Source organism: Filicampus tigris, chromosome 19 (genome assembly GCF_054856515.1).
Source record: "Filicampus tigris isolate MCC_2025a chromosome 19, RoL_Ftig_1.0, whole genome shotgun sequence".
In the NCBI taxonomy this organism is placed as follows: Eukaryota; Metazoa; Chordata; class Actinopteri; order Syngnathiformes; family Syngnathidae; genus Filicampus; species Filicampus tigris.
This window is the reverse complement of record NC_141235.1, coordinates 14,862,501-14,884,942: the sequence shown is the minus strand read 5'-3', so window position 1 is coordinate 14,884,942 and position 22,442 is coordinate 14,862,501. Positions and strand designations below refer to the sequence as shown.

The window sequence follows — 22,442 nt, the reverse complement described above, 5'->3', positions numbered from 1 at the left end:
CTCCAGAGTTGATTGTCTCACTTGATGCGGAGAAAGCCTTCGACACTGTGGAGTGGCGTTTTCTTTTTTTCGTATTGAAGAAATTAGGGATTACTTCAGAATTTATACCATGGATTTTATATTATATTATTGTATATATTCCCCCTTTTCAGAGGAACTAGACAATGCTGTCCTCTGTCTCCCTTTCTGTTTGCCATAGTGATTGAACCCTTGGCCATCTGGTTGCGACAGGAGGGTAGGTTTGAGGGCATTACCCGAGCTGGTAGGGTTCATAAATTGTCATTATATGATGATGACCTCTTTTTATATGTGTCCAACTCGGCTGCCTCTCTTCTAGTGGTCCTCGGAATATTACATACGTTTGGGTTGTACTCGGCCTATAAACTTAATTTTCACAAAAGTGAACTTTTTCCTATTAACACCTCTGCCAAACTTATACCCCAGTATTTTTACGCATATCCCAGTACTCATTATGAAGGGTTTCTTCAGATCACTCGATAAATTGATAATCTGTCTGGGGGAATATAACTCCACGTATTAGCGGGGCGGTGTTGCAGCTTCCCAAAGCTCTTGGGGGTGAGGTCTTTCAATGCCCAATATGTCACACTACTATTAGTCCTGCAATACTCACAAACGTTTATATTGGATTGGTAGCAAAGACGCCTTGTGGGTAGATATGGAAACTGGGACTTCTAAAATTTCTCTTCACTCTTTGGTCTGTTCCCCACTCCCTTTGACCATCTCTAACCATTCTTCTACTGCGGTTGTAATTGCCACAATTAGAATTTGGATTCAGATCAGAAAAAGCCTGGGTCTTATAAAGCCTCTGACTTAGCACCTATGGTAAACAACCATCTATTTTCACCCTCGTGTACAGATGTGACCTTCCGGGCTTGGTCTGACCAAGGCATAGCAAAACTCAAAGACCTTTATGAAGAAGGGACCTTTAGGTCTTTCTCCAAGCTTTCAGATGGGTCTTTCAGATGCACCATTTTGTTAAGTCACAGAATCACATATTCCCGAGCCATCCTCCTGAAACTTTGATCAATTCATTACTATCTCTCGACTAGGAAAAGAAACAGCTGGTTTCTAACATTTACGGTATTACTGGCACTGTGGTAGCAGGCCCACCTTCTGGTCCAAAGGAGTCCTGGGAAAGGGAATTGGGTACCTCGATACCCGGCAATTATTGGCAACAGGTTTTACATTTAAAGCACTCCTCTTCAATTTGTGCGAGGCACGGCCTTTTACAGTGCAAGGTCGTACACAAATCCAACTACACAAACCTTAAATTATCTCAGATTTTTCCGAATACAAACTATGCGTGTAATAGATGCAAGTTGTCTCCAGCAGACCATTCCCATATGTTGTGGTCCTTTAGCTTGCCACATTTTGGGAAGATATTTTCAAAAACAATTAACACGGCCTACGGCGTGATTATCACCCCTTACCCTTTTGTGGCTTTGTTTGGCGCCCCCCTACATCCAGTGACTTTGAAACCTTTACAGACAGTTCTTGCCTTTCCTCCTTGTTAGCTAGGCGATTTATATTACTTAACTGGAAACTCCCTCGACCTACCCAGGTGGGTTCAAGAGTTGCTACTCACTATAAAACTTGAAAAACATCAGTACTCCTTTTAAGGCTCCCTGGCCGCTTTTGAGGAAACATGGACACCTCTTTTGAGTAATATAGAAGCTCTGACATAACTGCCTGATTGTGACGACTTCTTTTTTTTGTTTGTTTTTTTTTGTTCTCCAATTCAGTATATTTGTTAACATCCTTCCATGAATGTGCTTGTTTGTGGGATGGTAGGCATAGGGAAGGGGAAGGGGGGAAAAAAATTTATGGAGGTATGACCTTAACCCACTGTTGTTGTTGTTATCTCTTGTGAATTGTACTCCAATGAAGAAAGTTTTCAAAAAAAAGAGAAACCGCTCCCGCCTTCCCACCCTCCCTCGCAATATACACAAACACAGACATCCACAAGCACACCTGCGCACGCACGCACACGCATGGATGAGAATAGTAAGAGACTAAGAACGATTATTTAAAAGCCAAACTAAAAAGGTATGTCTTGAGGTTCCTCTTAAAAATATATACCGAAACGTATTAACACACCCACTTGTACCGTTACACCCATATATACATATATATATACATATACATATACATATATATATATATATACATATACATATACATATATATATATACATATATACATATACATACATATATACATATATATACATATACATACATATATATATATACATATATATATATATATATATATATATATATATATATACATACATATATACATACATGTATATATATATATATATATATACATACATATATACATACATGTATGTATGTATATATATATATATATATACATACATATATACATACATGTATGTATATATATATATATATATATATATACATACATGTATGTATATATATATATATATATATATATATATATATATATATATATATATACATACATGTATGTATATATATATATATATATATATATATATATATATATATATATATATATATATACATACATGTATGTATATATATATATATATATATATATATATATATATATATATACATACATGTATGTATATATATATATATATATATATATATACATATATATATATACATACATGTATGTATATATATATATATATATATATATATACATACATGTATGTATATATATATATATATATATATATATATATATATATATATATATATATATATATATATATATATATATATATATATATATATATATATATATATATATGGGTGTAACGGTACAAGTGGGTGTGTTAATACGTTTCGGTATGGCATGTTCGGTTCGGTCCACCTTACGTACCATTTCTGACCAGTTTTTATTATTATATTATTAGCGTGAGCTTACGCACGTACGCTATTGACTGTTGCTCACGGGAGAGGAAGGTGGCGGCACAAAAGAGAGAGCCAGAAAAGAGCAAGAGCTCGAAGGTCCCCGCGTACACTGCGGTCTCCTGTTTCATTCTGGCTTTCCTGTTCCCCATCGCCGATGGGGAAAGGTGCGTGGATAAGTGTGAAAGTTGTGTGCCGACATTGCAACATGAGCTCGGCGGCTATGTTGCAGCTAGCACGTCTAACATGCACGGCATCATCCGACTGTGAATGTTTCTTAGACGAGGAAGCAGGCAGTCTTTTTAGCCCAAAATGTCAAACTTAAATAGCGAGATTTATCAGATTGTAGCGTCGTCCAATAATTGTAACTTATTGTATGTATTTTTGTATCACAAAAAGTGTATACATGTACAAGTTAATGACAACTTATCTTTAACTTGAATACTTAGGTGTGTCATAAGCGGTTGCTGCTGAGTGTTTAAAGATTTCATTGTCTTAATAATTCACAAAATTAAGAAATCTTTATTGTTAGTGTATTTGTTAATCTGGTGTAATATCTAAGAATATCACCGGAATGGTTTGTTTTTATTTATTTTTTCAAAAAAATGTACCACTTACTTATCATTTCAAAATAAACATCTTTCAAAAAAAAAAAAAATCTGTTTCTTTGTACAGAAAATATACTGAACCGAAGTTTCCAAAAAAAACAAACCGAACTCAAATGTGATTTTGCGTAACGTTATACCCCTAATATGTATACATATACATACAGACACACAGAAACAAAATTAAGTATTCTCTAATAAGAATCATATTTGCATTGTTCAATCTTTCCTTATAACAGAATGTCCTTATGTGGGAAACGACTACGGTACATGTCTTGTATGAACGTGCAAGTATGTTAACAAAATACATGTGTAACACAAGCAATATAATGAAAAAAAAATATTTTCCCCAACATTTTTATCAAACAAAAACTGCACTATAAAAGTACAGGTATATAAATAAAATACAGTACAGCATAACTAACATGGTCCAAAAAGTGAAAAAAATACTGTAACACCAATGCAGTACAGTACTGTACTCAACTGCAGTAACTGTACTGTATTTTAATGTCGATTTTTGTCAGACATGGGAAAAAAATGAGTATTTTGAGTTGTTGTGTTGGCTTCAGCCTTGCTGTATGAACATGTTTGTCTGCGTATCATACAGTTTTGTTGCTAATTCTAAGTAACTGTCCTGCTGATCATCACTGATGTCTGGTGATTCTTGTGCATACAAAAGCATTTTTGATGCCATCTCCATAGCTTCCTTGCTGGACGGTGGCTTTACATCAGGAATTGAATTGGGTACATCAACATTATCTTCGTCAGACTCGATCACACGTTTGCTCAAGGGATTTATTGATATCTTCTGCTCTGTAACCTTTAGTGACAGCCAAATCCCAGTCCACATTGAGAAGATCCTGGTTTGAGGTCAGGTATGATCTGACGCAGTGGAATGAGATCAGTCGCATCAAAATCTTCCCCCTCAGCATTGTCAGTGATGGCGTTTGTGTGTGAAAATAGTGGAAGATTCTAATTTCATCCAAGCAAGTTCAATCCACTGAATGGCATCCATCACTGTGATTCTTTTCACAAGTTCTCTTGCTTTGTTACACTCGTCCATGTTAAGCAAAATACTTCTCAGCATGCACTTACGATAATGCAGCTTGACATTTTGGATGATTCCAGTAACCATCGGCTGTAAGTGAGAGGTTGTGTTTGGTGGGAAGGAAATTATCTTTATGTTTGATAAGGATGCTGGCGTGTGGGCTCCACTATTATTTAGCTGATTCAAACACTTCAGAAAGATTTCTGAAGTCATCGAAGCTTTGCGGTTGGCTTCATGTCACTCTCATGTGTTGTTTATAGTCTTTTGTAAATCACCGCGGGTTTGCTGATTTTCCAATGACCAAAGGACGTAACTTTTCACCAGTCATTGAACTTGCAAGCAGTCCAGTAATCCGGTCCTTGGTAAATTTACCATTATTTGCAGAATCACATTTACTCATATACGAACGGGGTGGCAGAGTTCTGAAAAATAATCCGGTCTCATCACAGTTATAAATATAATTTGCTGAATATCCTTCAATGAGACCTGGTAGCTTTTTTTCCACTCACTCACTGTCTCTAACTTTACCTCCCCTCCCTCACCACACAAGACAGCATTGCTCAGCTGATGTTGTACAACGAACTTTTGAAGCCAGCTTCGGGACGCTTGGAAATCCTCTATGCACATCGAAAGCGCTATTGAGCTAGCCTTTTCTCTAGTTCCAGTTAGCGGGAGGTTTTTAGCACAACAAGAGTGAAACCATTCCAGGACACATTCATTTATGCCACTGTACGTCGTCCGTCGAGCCGCAGGCTGAGCAGGCAAACTGCCGGAATCGTACTGAGCCAGAATCGATTCCTTGTTTTTCAAAGTCTCGCAGATTCAAGTTTTTCCGACTCCAAGTGTCCGTTGGATGTTTTTTACTGTACTTTGTGTCCAGCTTCGCTTAACCGGATGCATTTCACTCTCTCTTCCACGGTCATTATGGTTCTTCGTTTGGATGACACGATCTACAGACGAAAACGTAGATGAATCAATTTTAAATATTTAGCAATTTGAGTAAAACGCATGCCAAAGAAGTAACTTACATGTCACTGCTTTGTATCCAATGATGGTGGAGCAGTCAAAGTTTTTCCGTAGTATAGAGTGGGAACTGCTTGAGTTTGCGCTACTGCGGGCTTCGCTATAGGTTCCAGATACTGGAACTTCCGTTGTAAGGAATCGATCGTTAATGTCATATAGTAGTCGAAAATTTAATACATATGTTTGTTTGTTTTCCGGGTGAGGGAATTTCCATTTGACAGAGGTCCGTAGGTGGGAATACTTACTGTATACTCTATATATATATATAATACGTACACACACACACGCACACACACACACATATATATATATATATTATATTTATATCTATATGGGTATATTTATACCCATCATTCTCATTTGCAGTCTGCCCATCCCTCTCTTTTATCAATCAATCAATCACATTTTATTTATATAGCACTTTTCATACATAAAAATGCAACTCAAAGTGCTTTAAAACAATCAAAGCAAAACATAGAATTATCTTCAATCAAAAGAAAAGATAAATTATTTAAAAGTTGTTGAAAGCCAAACTAAAAAGGTGTGTCTTGAGCTTCCTCTTAAAAATATCAACAGTCTCTGCAGACCTGACATCCTCTGGCAGGCTATTCCAAAGGTGAGGACCAAAATGGCTGAATGCAGCCTCGCCATGCATTTTGGTCCTCACCCTTGGAATAAATAAAAGGCCGGCGCCAGAGGACCTCAGGATCCGCGAGGGCTGGTATGATAAAAGCAAATCAGATAAATAAGATGGCCCAAGACCATTAACACATTTATAAACTAATAAAAGTACTTTAAAATCGATCCTGAAACACACAGGGAGCCAATGCAGCAATTTCAAAACTGGCGTAATGTGCTCCCGCCCTCTGGTTCTCGTCAGCACCCGAGCGGCTGAATTCTGCAGTAGTTGCAGTGGTGAAATGCTCTTTTTCGGGAGGCCAGAGAGCAGGGCATTACAGTAATCTAAACGACAGGAAATAAAGGCATGCATCAGCACTTCCGTGTTAGCCTGAGAGAGAAACGGGCGGACTCTGGCGATATTCTTAAGGTGATAAAAACCAATCTTGGTTACATTTTTAATATGAGGAATAAAACTGAGCTCAGAGTCAAAAATGACGCCAAGGTTCTTCACACAGTGTGAGGGATTAAAAATGTGTAGTTTTGGTAAAAGCTTCTCTCTCTGACCTTCGGGACCGATAACTAAGACCTCAGTCTTGTCCTCATTGAGCTGTAGGAAATTATCTGCCATCCATGACTTGATATCTAAAATGCAATTTAAAAGGGTATCAATGGGTCCTGTGTCATCAGGAGACACGGCAATATACAGCTGCGTGTCATCAGCATAGCTGTGAAAGCTGATGCCGTGTCCCCTGATGACATCCCCGAGGGGAAGCATATAAAGATTAAAAAGTAAGGGGCCTAAAATCGAACCTTGAGGAACCCCACATTTAATTTCATGAGTTTTAGAGGAACAAGTATCCATACTTACAAAGAAATATCGGTCTGTGAGATAGGAATAAAACCAGTCAAAAACAGTACCAGAGATGCCCACTAGATTTTTAAGTCTATTTAATAAAATTTGGTGATCTACTGTATCAAAAGCAGCGCTTAGATCCAGTAGCACCAAGACTGTGAGTTTTCTCACGTCTGCAGTGCACCTAATATCATTTAAGATCCTTAAAAGAGCAGTCTCCGTACTGTGGTTCATCCTAAAACCAGATTGATATTTCTCCAAAATATTATTTGTATTTAAAAAATGATTCAACTGGATGAAAACCAGTTTTTCTAAAATCTTACTTAAAAACGGTAAGTTGGATACGGGTCTGTAGTTATTAAAAACGCTCGGGTCAGAACCGCTCTTCTTCAGAAGGGGCTTCACCACCGCCGTTTTAAAGGCAGCTGGGAAGACGCCTGTCTGAAGAGAGCAATTGACTATATTTAAAATTTGTTCTTCAAAAAATCCATAAAATGTCTTAAAAAGAAATGTGGGAATTGGATCCAAAAGGCAGGTTGTTGGGTTTACCTGGGAGAAAACTCGAACAAGTGTCCTTGCATCAACCAGGGCAAAACTTTCCAGTGTTTCCTCATGTAAATATGATTGTCCGGGTTTATTAAAACTTGTGTTTTGACGGGCTAAAAGACTGGATCTTATGTCATCGATTTTACTTCTGAAGTGGTCTGCAAAGTCCTCACAGAGAGCATCTGTTGGTCTCTGTGGGGACTTATTAAAATCAGAACTAGTTAAAAGTTCAAAGGTGGAGAAGAGAACCCTGGGGTTGTTTTTATTGACTGTAATGAGGTTTGAGAAATAGGAAGATCTTGCCAGTTTTACTGTTTTATTGTAAGATTTCAGTTGTTCGCATAAAATTTCATAGTGTACTGTAAGTTTACTTTTTCTCCACCTCCTCTCTGCACTCCTGCACTTTCTCTTTGATATTTTGATAGCATTGTTTCTCCACGGGGGTACAGTCTTTGTTTTTGTTGTTTTAATTAAAAGTGGAGCTACTGAATCTAATGATGATTTAAGATGTAGGTTAAAATTGTCAACAATAAGATCACAGGGTGCAGGTAAAATGTCAGCAGGAGTGTTTTTTAAGATCTCGATAAAATTTGCTGCCACCTCAGAAGATAGGTAGCGTTTCTTCACTGTTCTGACCGGGACTGCTAGATGGTTAAAACTGGCGATGTTAAAATAGACACAGTAGTGGTCTGACACTGCCAAGTCAACAACAGAGGACACACCAGCAGACAAGCCATAGGTTATAACCAAATCCAGGGTGTGTCCTCTGTTGTGAGTTGGCTGCAAGACGTGCTGTTTAAAATCCAAGCAGTTTAAAAGGTTTGAAAAATCTCTGGATAGTGGGTCCGAGATGTTGTCCATGTGTATATTAAAATCGCCAGTTATTAATATTCTGTTATAACTGGAATATAAAATGGATAAGAATTCTGAAAATTCTGTAATAAAAGAAGTGGAATGATGGGGAGGTCTATAGACGGTAATGCAGAGAATAGGGGGACTGCTAAAAACAAAGGCATGGTGTTCAAACGATAAATAGCTGCTAAAAATGATCTCCTTTGATAAAAGAGTATTAATAAAAATTGATGCAGTCCCGCCTCCTCTTTTGCCATCCCTTGTAGAAAATAAAAAGTTAAAATTCGGTGGGCAAGCCTCGTTGAGAGCAACTGGAGCATCTGTACCAAGCCATGTCTCAGACAAAAGTATACCATGTAAATTATTGTCTAAAATCAGGTCGTTTATGATAAAAGTTTTGTTTAAAAGGGAGCGCACGTTCAGCACGGCCAGATTAATTATTGTGCTGGACGTGCGCTCATGGTGGTACGAATGAGCAGTATTAACATATACTAGATTACCACTGTTAAAACCACGTTGTTTGTGTGTGCAAGGGAAGCGTCTGCCGGTGATGGTTTCAATGGGAAAATTGTCCGATAGTGGTAATGATAATGAGGGCCTGCAGGGGGAGCTAGTGAGGGTGGTGGTACTGTGAGCAGCTGGTATTGGCCTGTAAGTGATGGTAGTGACATTGTCATTGCAGCGTTTATGAGTAGAAGAAGAAATATGATTGGTAAACAAGAGTCAGCTGGGAGTGGAATTGGTTACGACATGGTGGATGTTAGCGGCTAAAATCTTGCTACCAAGAGAGTTCGGATGAACACCATCCGGCTGGTAAAAAGACGGGCGATTCCAGAATAGGTTAAAGTTGTCAATAAAAGCAAAGTCAAGGTGGCCACAAGTGCGTAGGAGCCACGTGTTCAAGCTTAAAAGGCGGCTGAAGCGCTCGGCTCCGCGAGACAATGCCGGCAAAATGCCACTCACCCAGACCGAGAGATCGCAGGTTCTTAACAAGGCAAAGAGGGCGTGAAAGTCTCTCTTCGTCTGCTCAGACTGTCGGCGTATTGTCTCGTTTGTCCCAACGTGAACGATGAGCCGGGTAATGGATGATGGCAGAGAGTCAAGAACACCCGGCAGGATGTTAACTATGTCCATGACTTTCGCTCCGGGAAAACAGCGGGTGACGCAGCCGGGATAGTGAGTACGTCTAATGGTGCTGTCGCCAATTATAACGGTGGTCGGTGGGTGACGTGAGGAGGGAACGCCAAGGGACTCACCACCGGCGGAAGATTCACGACCCCACTGTCCAGGATGGCTCCGCCGAGGCCGAGTGAAGACGGTGGATGACACCGATGAGTGTCGCCGATGATGCTGGTGATGACGACCACCCTTGTACCGGGACACCGCGTCCCGGAGCAGCCCGACGCGTGAGTGGACGGCCGTGTCACCGGCGGACCCGCCCAACATGGGGTTCCCGGCCGAGGTCGTCGCCGTGGGTGGCGGGGAATCCGAGGGAGCCCCTGGGAGCACAGCCCCAGCGTCGGACGCAGCAGTCGGTGTCTCCGACTGCTGTAGTGCAGTGATGGGAACAGGAGACTCACTCGCCAGGGCGGCGAACCGATTCCCCAGGACCAGTTGGGGGCGGTGGGGTTGCTCCCCGGCCCTCCGGCCGCGGGACACCACCTTGACCCAGGTGTCACTCTGCAACGGTGTCGAGCAGGATGGCCCCGGGCAGGCAATTGGATCCCACTTCGCCGTGTCCGAGAGGCCAGCCGCCTCAGCCGTCATTGTCGCCGACAGGATTTCACGAGCGCGCCTTCTCATGACCACCGCGGAGAGTTCGGGGAAACGGGTCGCGAAGCAAGAGATGACCGATTCCTTCTCATGGAGCTCCTCTGAGAGACGACGAATATCCCTTCTTAGGTCAGAGATTGTCTTATTTGCCTTCTCCAGCAGGCCATTGTGTTCGTCGCTGTCGTCTGAAGGCATTTTAATACACTAGCTCCAAGCTAGCCCCAAGCTAGCCCGTTTCCGTCTCACGCTAGCTGTATGCTAGTCCGCGAGATCAAGCGACCCAGAGATTAACAAAAATTTAAATAAATAAAAAATAAGATAAAAATAGTCTCCAAAAATTAAAAAGAGTAAAAACGCAACGCGCAGGTGAGGTAGATTCGAAGGCGAAAGTGCAGAAGTGCAATCGATACCATCCACGTCCAAACTCTGACGTGGCAGGAGAAACGCAAACGGAAGTTTATTTATACCCATCATTCTCATTTGCAGTCTGCCCATCCCTCTCTTTTACTTACCCATTACCCTACTTACTTGCTCCATTCAACTCCAAACCTTGATTTATGATTCCCTCACTGTCACTTCGAGTCCTAACGTCTAAAGGCCTGCAACTTCTCTTTGTAGTTTTCAGCTCCACCCGGTCTTTCCTGGTTCCCTGGTCTGCCTCACGCACACCACGTAAATTGTCGTATCTGCTCCAAAAGAGATTCTGGGCATTTTATGTCACCGGAAATCCCCTTTTCGCCATGTCTGCTGTCGCCTCCTCCGCCGATCCACACAGCACAGTCCCATCGGCATAGTACAATCTCAGTCGGGCAGGGAATGGTGTTTGGAATCGTATTTCTTCTCCTTCAGCACCGACTTGGCTTCGGCATAATCCCTTTGTCGTTTCAAAACATCCGGTTCATAGTCGTGGTCCAGATTGATCGTTTTATCATGCAATTGGAAGCCGCGCTTCTGTCAAGCCAGCCGTAGTATCTCCTCCTTCATTCTGTAGCATGACATTTTAGCCACAATTGATCTTGGCGAAGTCTTGATCTTTGGCATCAAGGCATGGTGTGCCCTCTCCACACGCAACTCGAAGGAGTCTTTGAGTACCAGTCCCTCTCGTAGTAAGCGCTATACATATTCCACCATTGTCGACGAATTTCCTTTGGCTTCCTCTTTGACGTCGTGAATTCTAATATTCTCTCTCCTCGAGCGACTCTCCAAATCAGTCAGCTTTTCATGATAAGGAGCCAAGTAAATCTGCAGTTTTAACAACTTCCTCCGTGACTTGTATCCGGGTTTCAGCCGCGTTGATCCGTTCTTCAGCCTCCTCGGCTCTTACGTTCGTTTTGTTTGTTTCTTCTCAAATGTCTTTGAGCTGCCGACCACTATCCCTCCTGAACTCTCTCAGTTCTTTTAATATGAGCTGAAATCCCACTTCTTCCCTCTGCTTGTCTTCGTCACCATCGGCGTACGTGTCCATGTTGTCCATTGTGCTAGACCAGGAATCACGGTTAACGTTGTTCTGCTTGGATAACTCAGACTGCTTTAATTTCCTTGGCTTTAATTTGGTCATTTTAAAGGGCACACAGTGTAGTCCAAGTTTTAAATATATTTGAGTTGTAGTGGGTATATTTTCATAGAATGGTCAGGAGATTGTTCTTCTACCCCGCCATCTCTTCCCTTACCCGACCGGAAGTCAGAGCCATTTTCAACACTTTAGATTGGTCAGTAATGTGTACAATGCATATGGACTGACCAGCAGTACTGTATTTTCCAGACTATAACCCGCACCTTTATACAAGCCTCACCTATATTGAAAAATGTAATATTTACTGCATTTACAGAACGATTTTGAACTGTAAATGTACATGTATGTGCCTGAACAGATTATTTCCTAATAGTGCCTTTTAACATGGGAGCATCTTCATTTCACTGCCCGCTGCCATGCCTATTTGTCAGTTTTATTGCTCTACTTCCGCATACCACCCAATGCATCGCCTAGTGCTTAACCTAGTGCACAGTGCCCTCGCCTGTTGAACTCCTCCAGCTGCAGTCACATCCTGTTAATGGTTATTGTATTGTATTGTAATTCCAGTTAGACCGCCCCTAGCGATGGAAGAAAAATTCACAGAATAGCCGCACCTTTACATAAGACGCATGGTTCAAAACCTAGGAAAAAAAGTTGTGGCTTATAGTCAGGAAAATGCGGCATACATTTTTGGAAAAATATGAAATTCACCAAAATGTGACTTATGAGGTTTTGGCCGGACGCCAAGGATATGGTTGAAGACATTTCAGCAAAGTTAAGAGTTTTATTGTGTTTTAGATTTTGAAGGCAATATTTTCCTTTTTGTTGAAAATGATTATTGGCTACAAATATTGGTTATCGGCCTCCTTGACTACTAATAATCAATATCGTTATCGGCCCTGGAAAAAACATTTATATTTATATTGCTACTATTTATGCCCTGTGATTGCGTGGCAACCAGTTTAGGGTGTACACTGCCTTTTGCCCAAAGTCAGCACAGCCACGACCCTTGTGAGGATAAGTGGTACAGAGAAAGAAGGGATGGATGTGTTTAGAATGAGCTATGACATTACAAAATGGGCTCCGAATCATGCGCACACCATTTAAAAAATGCAGTCATGTTCACAAAGGAAGGAGAGCTTCTGTACACTGTGTATATGAATTACGCATTCATCTTCTAATTAAAACCAAGACAATAGTACATGTGCCGTTAATTAAAAAGATTGGTGGTGTAAGGGAAGATTCAGTCCAACTTCAAAAGATTTTCAGTGGTTTTTTTTAATGTTTGTGAATTCCTCACCAATCCCGCTGGAGATACATGGCTGAACTCAGCAAGGACCCTCGCCTCCCCAAAGGCGTTGACCAGCACCCACATGACAGGGAATAGCAGGGGTAAGACGGGCAGAACACCCATCAACTGAAAATACAATATTTTTTACCTATTACATCTATAAAATACATCAAAATATAATGCAGGTCATTATTAAAAGCTTAAATTTGATAACTTTATTCATTTTGACTATATGAATACACCAATGATGTATATAACAGAGTGAGGATGTTTAAATTGTTGGAAGTGTTTTGCTAGGAAGGGAGCTGAACAATTATGGAAAATAATCTAATCATTTTTTTTTCTCCCAAAATTCAGATTGCCATCTGAATTGCAATTTTTTGTCAAGGTCCTTTTGTAATGCATTTTTCAACAATCAACCTATATTACGACAAACAATATCAGATGTATTATACGCTATAGGATACTAAGATAAAGGCAAATAAAGCATTAATACAGTTTACTAAATAGGTATACGTTTACTAACTACTTTTGACATGCAGTTCGGTAGGCATTCACCACAAAAACATAATCCTGCAACACAAGTGTGGTGTAAAGTGTTTACGACACTGTAAATCACAAACTTAAGTGGAGATTACAACGATAATGCAAACAAATCAGTAGCTTTACCACTTCCATTTCACTTATTTCATGAAAGATGATATATTATTTTAAATATAATAAACTAAGAGAAACATAAAACATGTTATGTAAACGTCGACTGCACTTTTGAACCATTCAACTTATTAAAAGGTTGGATAAATAAATGAAATATACATAGATAAAAAAGAAAGCTGACTGATATCCAGTTACATCACACATGCTAACGGGTAGGAAATGGCAGATAATGCCTGTGTATGATGTAGTATCTTTCTAACAGGCATTACAACTCTTCAGCGTTTCATCGATTAAATGTGGAGTAACGTATTTTCTGTGGTCTTTGGGCTCATTCATGATACATACGAAGTATTACGAACACATTTATCCTCTTAATATCTGACTGCCTGACAGCTTTGCAAGGATTGCATTTTAATTTGTCACGGCTCAAGTAGCCGCACACTGTGTCTGTGTGTGTGCTCAACATCAGAGACGTGAAGTCAACTGAACATGGGCGGCATATAGAAAAAATAAAATAAAATAAGTTAGTGCTTCAGCTTGCTATCTGCTATGAAAGTCCTCCACGTTCCCACTCCCCCTTCGCTTCTCAAAACAGTCATGACCCGTCAAATCGCAGTCTTTGTGATTGTAAAATTGTGTTTTGTCAAATCGCGATTGTATTGCAAATGCAATTAATCATTCAGCCCTAGATAGAAGGTAAACGTGTTCTGTTAAGACTCATTTTACATGTTTTATCTACCCCTTGGTTGGCAAGGAAAGTAATTATATGCAATGGGATTTCCAGTCCTGGGTTACAAACATTTTGATTTTAAAAATTACCTGAAGCTGCAAAAAATTGTAGCTGTTGGGGGTGAGATTGGGTGCATCACAAAAGTAGCGTATGGAGTTCACCAAAAGGAATGTAACCTACAGGAAGAGAGCGAAAAAACACAACAAAAGGGACTTTCAAATTCTTTAAGAAAATTGAAATTAAACGTTTCAAACAAATGTGTTAATTTAACTCACCAGCACAATAGGACAGACAAGCTTGGTGATGACGGACTGCACTGTAAACCTCTCATTGTCGAGCACTGTGATTGGTCGGGATCCTGAAAACTCCAAACTATTCCTTTTGAAATGGAAAATGGCAGTGAAAAATCAATTTAAAACAATACAATACAATTTTATTTATAAAGCGCATTACACAACAGCTACAGCTGTAACAAAGCACTTTACAAACAACAACAGAAATAGCCATAATGCAAAACATGAAATCAATAATTTAGCACAAAACACCAAACACCGGAAAAACAGCAGACAATTTGTCAGTCTCAGGTCACATCAAAAGCCAGCGAATAGAAAAGGGTCTTTAAATGGGTTTTAAAAATGGACAGAGAGGGGGCTTGCCTAACAACCAAAGGAAGGTCATTCCAAAGGGGAGGACCAGTGCTAGGAACATATTCTTGAAAGGAATATGTTTGGGGAATATGTTGTTTCCCCTTAATATTTTGTAGTTTCCAACTTAAGTATGTAGTTGCATTTGTTTTTTATTGCATGTTTTGAGAGCAGTGTTCCTAAAAATCAAGTTTTGCTCATTCGTTAATGAATAAATATTCCATATTCAAATCACACTTCTTGTTTTTTTCCTCTACATTCCTTCATTGGGGCAATGCAAAGACTGCAACACATTGACAAAAATGCTTCAGAATACTTTTATTGATGTTCAGTACACAACTTTACTTAAAATGGTAAAACCTGCCAAGCAAGGGACTGCAGATAGCAGGCACGGCTCCAGGATTTTTTTTTCTCCCCTGGTGCTAAAGGTTGGCTTGACTGATACATAGGGGGGGCTGAGAAAATAATTTATAAATATATTTTTGAATGTCAAATAAAATGCTAGCGGGGCTTAAAGGGACGGTGGGGCCGGTATGGCCATGTTTTCACTAACAAGTTCATTTTATATATTTTTTGATCAGGAAAATGAAGAGTTGCCATTTTCTATTTTATCCATTAATTTTGGAGAGATTAGGAAATAAGTAACTCCATGAATAACGCCCCTTGATAATGAGCACAATGGCCGCACCCCCTACCGTTCTATCCTTGTTCAGCCGGAGTCACGCGAGGAACCGATTCCAAACTCTCCATTGGAAATCATTGTACTTTTATTGCTTATAACGTCCAAACACAGCGATCAATTGGCACCAAAATTTATGTGGACATCTCTACAAATGACCACTTCAACATATCAAAAGGATTAACCTCTCCGTGGCTGATTTATATGAGGATGAGGAAATGTGGAAGTCAGCAGAGCTACATAGATTTAGGCTGGGACGAGCGCACACTTCTCTTTGCTTGAAAAAATAAAAAAAATTAAAAAACACTGCTTCTTTGCTTAAAAAAAAAAAATGCTTCTTTGCTGATCACGGTTAGGACGGGTGAGGCATTAAACACCAGTAAGGATATTTACAGAGACTGAAATGGGAATGAGTAGACGTACACATTTATTTGAATGAGGAATGGCCCCAGTATTTCGACTTACAACGTGCAGTCCAATTTGGAAGGTAACAGCTAAAATGGCACGTTCCAATGCGGCCACACTCGGCTGTGCAGTCAGCCTCACTAGAAATGTTTATTCGCTATTCGATGAGGGCTTTCGTCACTCTCACGCCGCTTCACTCGGGCAGAAGGTGGCTGCTTGCAAGCAAGCAAGCAGGGACACCACACGCGACTGCTTGCGAGGCGACATGAAGACACAGGCTCATCTTCACCTCCACACGCTGGGCGGACAGTAAGGAGCTAATGTTGTTGTGCTAACGCCCTTAACGACCTGAAGCTAGTTGTTGCCATTAGCCATCCCATTATCCTACCTTTAGCCGGGGAGGGAAGAAGGAGACGTAAAGCTCCAATCTGCCTGCTACTGCTGCAAGCCCCCGTCTCTCTCCCTCCTGAGACACGAGTTTAGCGTCACTAAATGTCCGAAATATAACTAGTCGGGGTTTGTGTGCACATTCATGCTCTTGTCCGCTTCAGCTTGTGAAAGTGGAGGAGCAATCACCACGGTATTTTTGATTTTGTGGATGTGATCATGATGAGATCACGTTTTCTGTCAATAAATCCAAACTATTGTGCAGAACACTTTTATACTTTCACAGGTTGAAGTGGACAAGAGTAGTAATGTGCATTTGCATTTTGGTGGCGATCGGTCACCGTTTAGACAACAGAACTGACAAAGCGAGCAATATTACAAAGCATGCCTTCCTCGTGTGACATAGACCGCTGAGAACTCCGAAAACATAAGCCACACCCCTTTTGGGGGCGGGGAAATTTGTTGTAAACCTAATCACAAAAAAATACATTAAATCACTACAGTCTTTTGAGGTGGGCATTTTAGTACTAATGTCATTTTTACATGCAAGTGCCAATGTTAAGCTCACCCAAGTGTCCCTTTAACTGGGTTTTACATGGATTTCTGACAGGGCTATAATATCCCCTAGTCCCAGTGTAGCACCATCCCTGACAGTAACTAGCCAACGGATATAATCTGGCAAATTTACATGTAAATGTTCATTAATATACACTGGCCCCTTTATTTACTGTATACTATTTATTTATTTATTTAAACAACTTATTTAAATAGACATAATACTACAAAATGTGATTGAATCAGTTAGCGTTTTTTTTTTTTTTAACTCACTGATCGGCCCCCAAACACCTTATCATGTAAAGCCTAATACAAATGCTTTGTATGGAAACTTACTGCCCGCCCTGTATTAATATGCTGGCGTCAAACAGAATTCTCGTACCTCCCAAATCATCACTTTGCTTGTTCCATCATTACCATTGCGTCGTCAAAGAGAACAAGCCATTTTCAACACTTAAGATTGGTAATGTATTTGTAAAAGAAAAAAAAAAAAAAACACATACGATTGACCAATCCAGATTTGTAAAAACATATTAAATTTACCAAATTTTGACATAGGAGGAAAAGCAACACACAAGTACATGTCTTCACTGAATCGCTAATGACCCAATGCAAAGTTTGACGATGTGTAATGCGCTCCACTACAAAAAATGCTTTGTCAATACAAGCAACCAGTCGGAAAGAACATTGCTTATCACAAAATAATTCACACACGTTTGACATGAAGAGAAGTGTTTGAAATATGTCACACGTTAACCTGTAACTCTTTCAATTGGGTAACAGAATTCAGCAAGCTCATCAGTGAGGTCTGAAGCAAATAGCTGCATAACAAGCCCAAGAGACAGACCTTCTCTCGCGTCTGTCCGGCATGCCCTGCCTGTCAGCCATGTAAGAAAAATAATTCAATTTAACATTGTTTGCGTCTTGTTTCTACGTGAGGTGTCTGTGTATTTCTACGACATACTGTACACACACACTTGGCACACCTTTTAACACTTGGAGAGTGGATGCTACATATTCTTGTTCCCCCCCAAAAATTCCAGTACTTGACAATTATGGTATCAAACGTTTTTTGGGGCTAAAAATCAGGATTCAGTTTTGGTAATGGTACTTCATGCAACACTACGGATTTGGTCTGCCAAGACTGTTAGGTATAATATATGACGTGGACAACTATTGTGAGAAACAAATACAGTGATTCCTCATTTATTGCGGTTAATGGGGGGCCAGAACCTGGCGCAATCGGTGAAAAAACGTGAAGTACCGTTGGACTTATTATTATTATTTTATTTGATATTTATTGTACAGTTTTATTTGGGGGGGATTTGCGTCTCTGTTACGCTGTTGTGAACCCACAACATGGTTCCCACACTTCTAAATACTTGTTAAACAAGCAATTGAACTTTAAAAATGCAAAATGAAGAATAAAAAACAAGCTGCAGGCTGTGATAAGAATGTAGCTTCAACCACGGCAGCTGGCGATTACGACGGAACGTTTATGATAAAATTGACTTACTTTAATAAGAATGCCACAGTGTAATTTATCCAATCCCTTTAAAACGCTTGTCATCCGTTGTCGTGAAAAGTGAAAGTAAAAACTTCTTGCCTCCTACTTCATTTAAAAACGAAGAAGCATGGCTGCAGGATGGGATCATACATTAACTTTATCTTTGCACAATAACATCAATAAAGTCCTTTGGGTAAAACAAACCGCGGGATTGTAGTTAAGGTAAGCTGTTTTAAAACAACCTAAGAGAAAACTAACAAACACTTTCACAATTTATTTGGCAATGTCTAAGTCGTGCCGGACGGGAGCGCGCTGCGCTCACGACATATAAATACAGCTGTTGTACTGTAACATCCGATTTTTACAAAACTTTATTAGAGCAAACACATCATTACAAATACGGAGGAGAAAGTATCCGGCTTGACTGACTAAATCAACGGCACATTTGAATAGTGGACGACACTAGCAAGAGGCTGCGATGATGCACACCCAGTCAGCTCACATATAGTACAAAGCAGAAAAAGTAAATCCACTTGTGCCCTCGAGCTCGCGCTGGTAACCAGTCACCGCCTTTTATGAGTGACTTTGTGTGTGACGTATGTAAAGCCTCAGAGTCAACTCACATCTTAGAAACAATGCGTCTTTCTGCAATATAGCTGCCGATATGGCTGTGTTGTTTCATTTTTCATTTGTTATGAATGCTTCTGAAAGCGTGAAAGTTGAAGCGCGAAGTAGCGAGGGATCACTGTACACGTAAAACAAGCAATGCGATGTATGAACAAGATATCAAGATTAGGGTTAGACATACCTGACTATGTCTAAAACTGGAGTCCTGACCACTCTGAAGAGACGATGTTGTTGTGGGTTCTGGGGTCTTATTTTCTCATTTGCTCGTGCAGAAGGGGATGGAGAGGATGGGGGAAACAAATCTCCAGGTTCCAAAACAATGTGTTCATCATCCTAATTAGAAAAAAAATTATCAAAACGAGTGGTTACATTTTTGTAAGAAACTTACTGGAATTCGGTTGAGTGGTACAGATTGAGATAACAAGGCAGAATTTCAAGTACACACATCTTGAGAATAGAGGTGTAACGATTCACAAAAGTCACGGTTCGGTACGTACCTCGCTATGGGGGTCGCGGTACGGTACAGGTTCGGTTCAGCAATAAGTCTCAAATGCATAAGACTAGGTTGTTTTTTTTTTTATTTAGTTTTAACAGAGAGCAAGCTCGAATTCAATTTGGTATAAAGCAAAAACATTCCCTGTTATAAAAGCACAAAATAGAATAAAAACTTGCACATTAGCGTTGTTTATAAATAATAATAATGATGAAAAAGATTAAACACAGGAAAACATCCTTTCTTGTATGGATAGATTGAGGTTGCAGATAAAATCAGGTAGCACTTGCCAACTAGTAACTTTAACTTCATTATAAGAGGAGCAGAGGACAGCTCATGCTCCACCACTGGGGCTGAACAATTTATTGTTTTGGGACCGAAATCGCAATCTCAGACAACACGATTTCGCGATCACCAAAGATGCGATTTATTTAAAGGACACTTATTCCCCACACTCACCTTTAGAGGCATGCTACTGTGGGCACGTCCAGCGCCGAACTGGTTAATAAAAAAAAGCGCTGTCCTACTACACGCTGTCACCTGTACTCCCGAAAGTAATTTCGTTCGCGGCTGCTTGAATGTTAGGCGCTAAGCTAGCTTGCTTATATTATATGTAAGTCCATGCAAAGCAGCAACGAGCTGTGTGCTGCGCATTCATCTCCTCCATTGTGACAAATAAACGACCCCACTAACAAGTAACGTTTTCACCGCAGACTCGAACGAGGGGTCGTTAAGTTTGCTAATCGCTAAAGTGAAATGCAGAGTAGAGAATAGCAAAATAAATGCTTAGGTGTACAGTAAACTTTTTACTGAAGACTGACTAGAAACGCGTAAGGGTGGAGATCCAGCAGTTATGAACACAAATGTATTACAATCACACAACACACAGGGCTACATTTGCAATTTAGCACACGCTCTAACACCGGCCGGAACTCGCCAATGGCTTAAATAACCCAATCACATATATTGTCATTGTGATTTTTACATTCACCATTAATTTTAGGACTAGGGATGTGCGCGACTAGTCGTTTAATCGTCTACGATTTATTTAACGTTTAGTATTTTACTTGTCGGTTAAACGCTGCATTAGTATCACTCAAATTGTTCCTCACCCCTCTGCCTCGGCCTCTGCAAACAAGCTGAGCACCAAGAGAGAGAATTTCTCCCCTCCCCCCCGCCCACTCGCACACATAGTAGGGGGCGGGGACACAAAGTTTGGGAAAGAAAAGTACATTCTGAAGATGTCGAAGCTACCACGAAAGACAATGGCACCGTTTGGCAGTATTTTGATGCAGCAGATGACAACAAGGTCGTCTGCAGGCTTTGTAAGCATAAACTCTCTTACTCTCCCGGAGCGATGAGAAACCACATCCAAAGTAAATCTCGATGTGAACCAGCAGGTCGATGGCGGCAGGGCCAGGCAGACGAGCATGAGAGTGTTTTTTTCCAGCCAGGCGCTGCGATGCTCACCGCACAGCAAAGATTACCTAACTAATTTGTAAAATGACGCAATATGCTGCCGCTTTCTTTTGTTGAGGGCAAACGGTTCGAAAAAGTAATGCTGTATATCGAGCCAAAGTACGTGGTGCCAAGTCGCAAAACAATAACGCCCCAACTCGAGAGTAGCCATAAACAAATGAGAGAGTAGATACTACGAGCGTTTGAGCGCACCAGCTATGTGGCCAATGCTATAACTACAGACGGATGGACGTCCATAGCCACCGAATCTTACATGACTATGACGTGTATAACGTATGTGGACGAAGGACATCTCCGCAGCTGTGTGTTTCATGCGCCTTGGAGGAAAGACACACAGCTGGAAACTTGGCTGCTCTCCTGGGGAGTGTGATGGGTACGTGGGCACTAGAAAATAAAGCCGTCGCCTGTGTGCATGATAATGCACCTAACATATGGCGAATGAGACCCTGCTGGACAGGGAGTCGGTACCATTACTCATTACATTATTCAAAATAAATGCCATGCATTGCATTGGCAAATGTATCAGAAATGTATTTCTCTTTCAATTGTTTACTTTTATTCAGTCAGTTGTTGTTACATCAATAGAATTTAAATTAACAAACTGTCCTGAATGCTTGGGCTAAAATAGCCCATACTATAAATACACAAAACATTTGCATTTTAAACTTTGAATTCAACGTATAAAAATTTCGAATTTCGACTAGTCATTCATTCATTATCCATACCGCTTATCCTCACAAGGGTCGCGGGCGTGCTGGAGCCTATCCTAGTTGTCTTTGGGCAGTAGGCGGGGGACACCCTGAATTGGTTGCCAGCCAATCGCAGGGCACACAGAGACAAACATCCGCATTCACAATCACCCCTAGGGGCAATTTAGACAGTCCAATCAACTTACCATGCATGTTTTTGGAATGTGGGAGGAAACCGGAGTACCCGGAGGAAACCCACGCAGGCACGGGGAGAACATGCAAACTCCACACAGGGTGGCCAGAGCCGGGATCGAACCCACGACCTCTGAACTGTGAGGCGGACGTGCTAACCAGTCGACCACCGTGGCGCCCAAATTTCGACTAGTCGCAAATAAAATTTGAGACTAGTCAGCGGGCAAATGAGTCGAAATTCCCATCCCTAGTTAGGACCAAAAAATTAAAATAATACCATGATATGTATGAAAGCCATACCGCAAAGCCCTCAGTCTCTGTTTGAAGCAGTTAAGT

The 22,442-nt window shown here is 40.5% G+C and overlaps 1 protein-coding gene across 5 annotated transcripts in view; it reads right to left on the bottom strand.

Annotated features, from left to right (window-relative positions):
• The window catches only part of tmem94 (transmembrane protein 94), a 225,343-nt gene that overhangs the window by 151,254 nt on the left and 51,647 nt on the right, over nucleotides 1-22,442 (bottom strand). For all 5 annotated transcript variants that reach the window (XR_015082416.1, XM_086015986.1, XM_086015988.1 and 2 more), the window contains exons 7-10: nucleotides 19,435-19,586; nucleotides 14,725-14,827; nucleotides 14,539-14,625; nucleotides 13,072-13,188 (exon numbers count right to left, since the gene is read on the bottom strand). Coding sequence is in view for 4 of the 5 variants with exons in the window: in XM_086015986.1 (XP_085872112.1) it covers nucleotides 13,072-13,188; nucleotides 14,539-14,625; nucleotides 14,725-14,827; nucleotides 19,435-19,586 (459 nt within the window). In the remaining variant the exon portion in view is untranslated. The remainder of the gene's footprint in view (nucleotides 1-13,071; nucleotides 13,189-14,538; nucleotides 14,626-14,724; nucleotides 14,828-19,434; nucleotides 19,587-22,442) is intronic.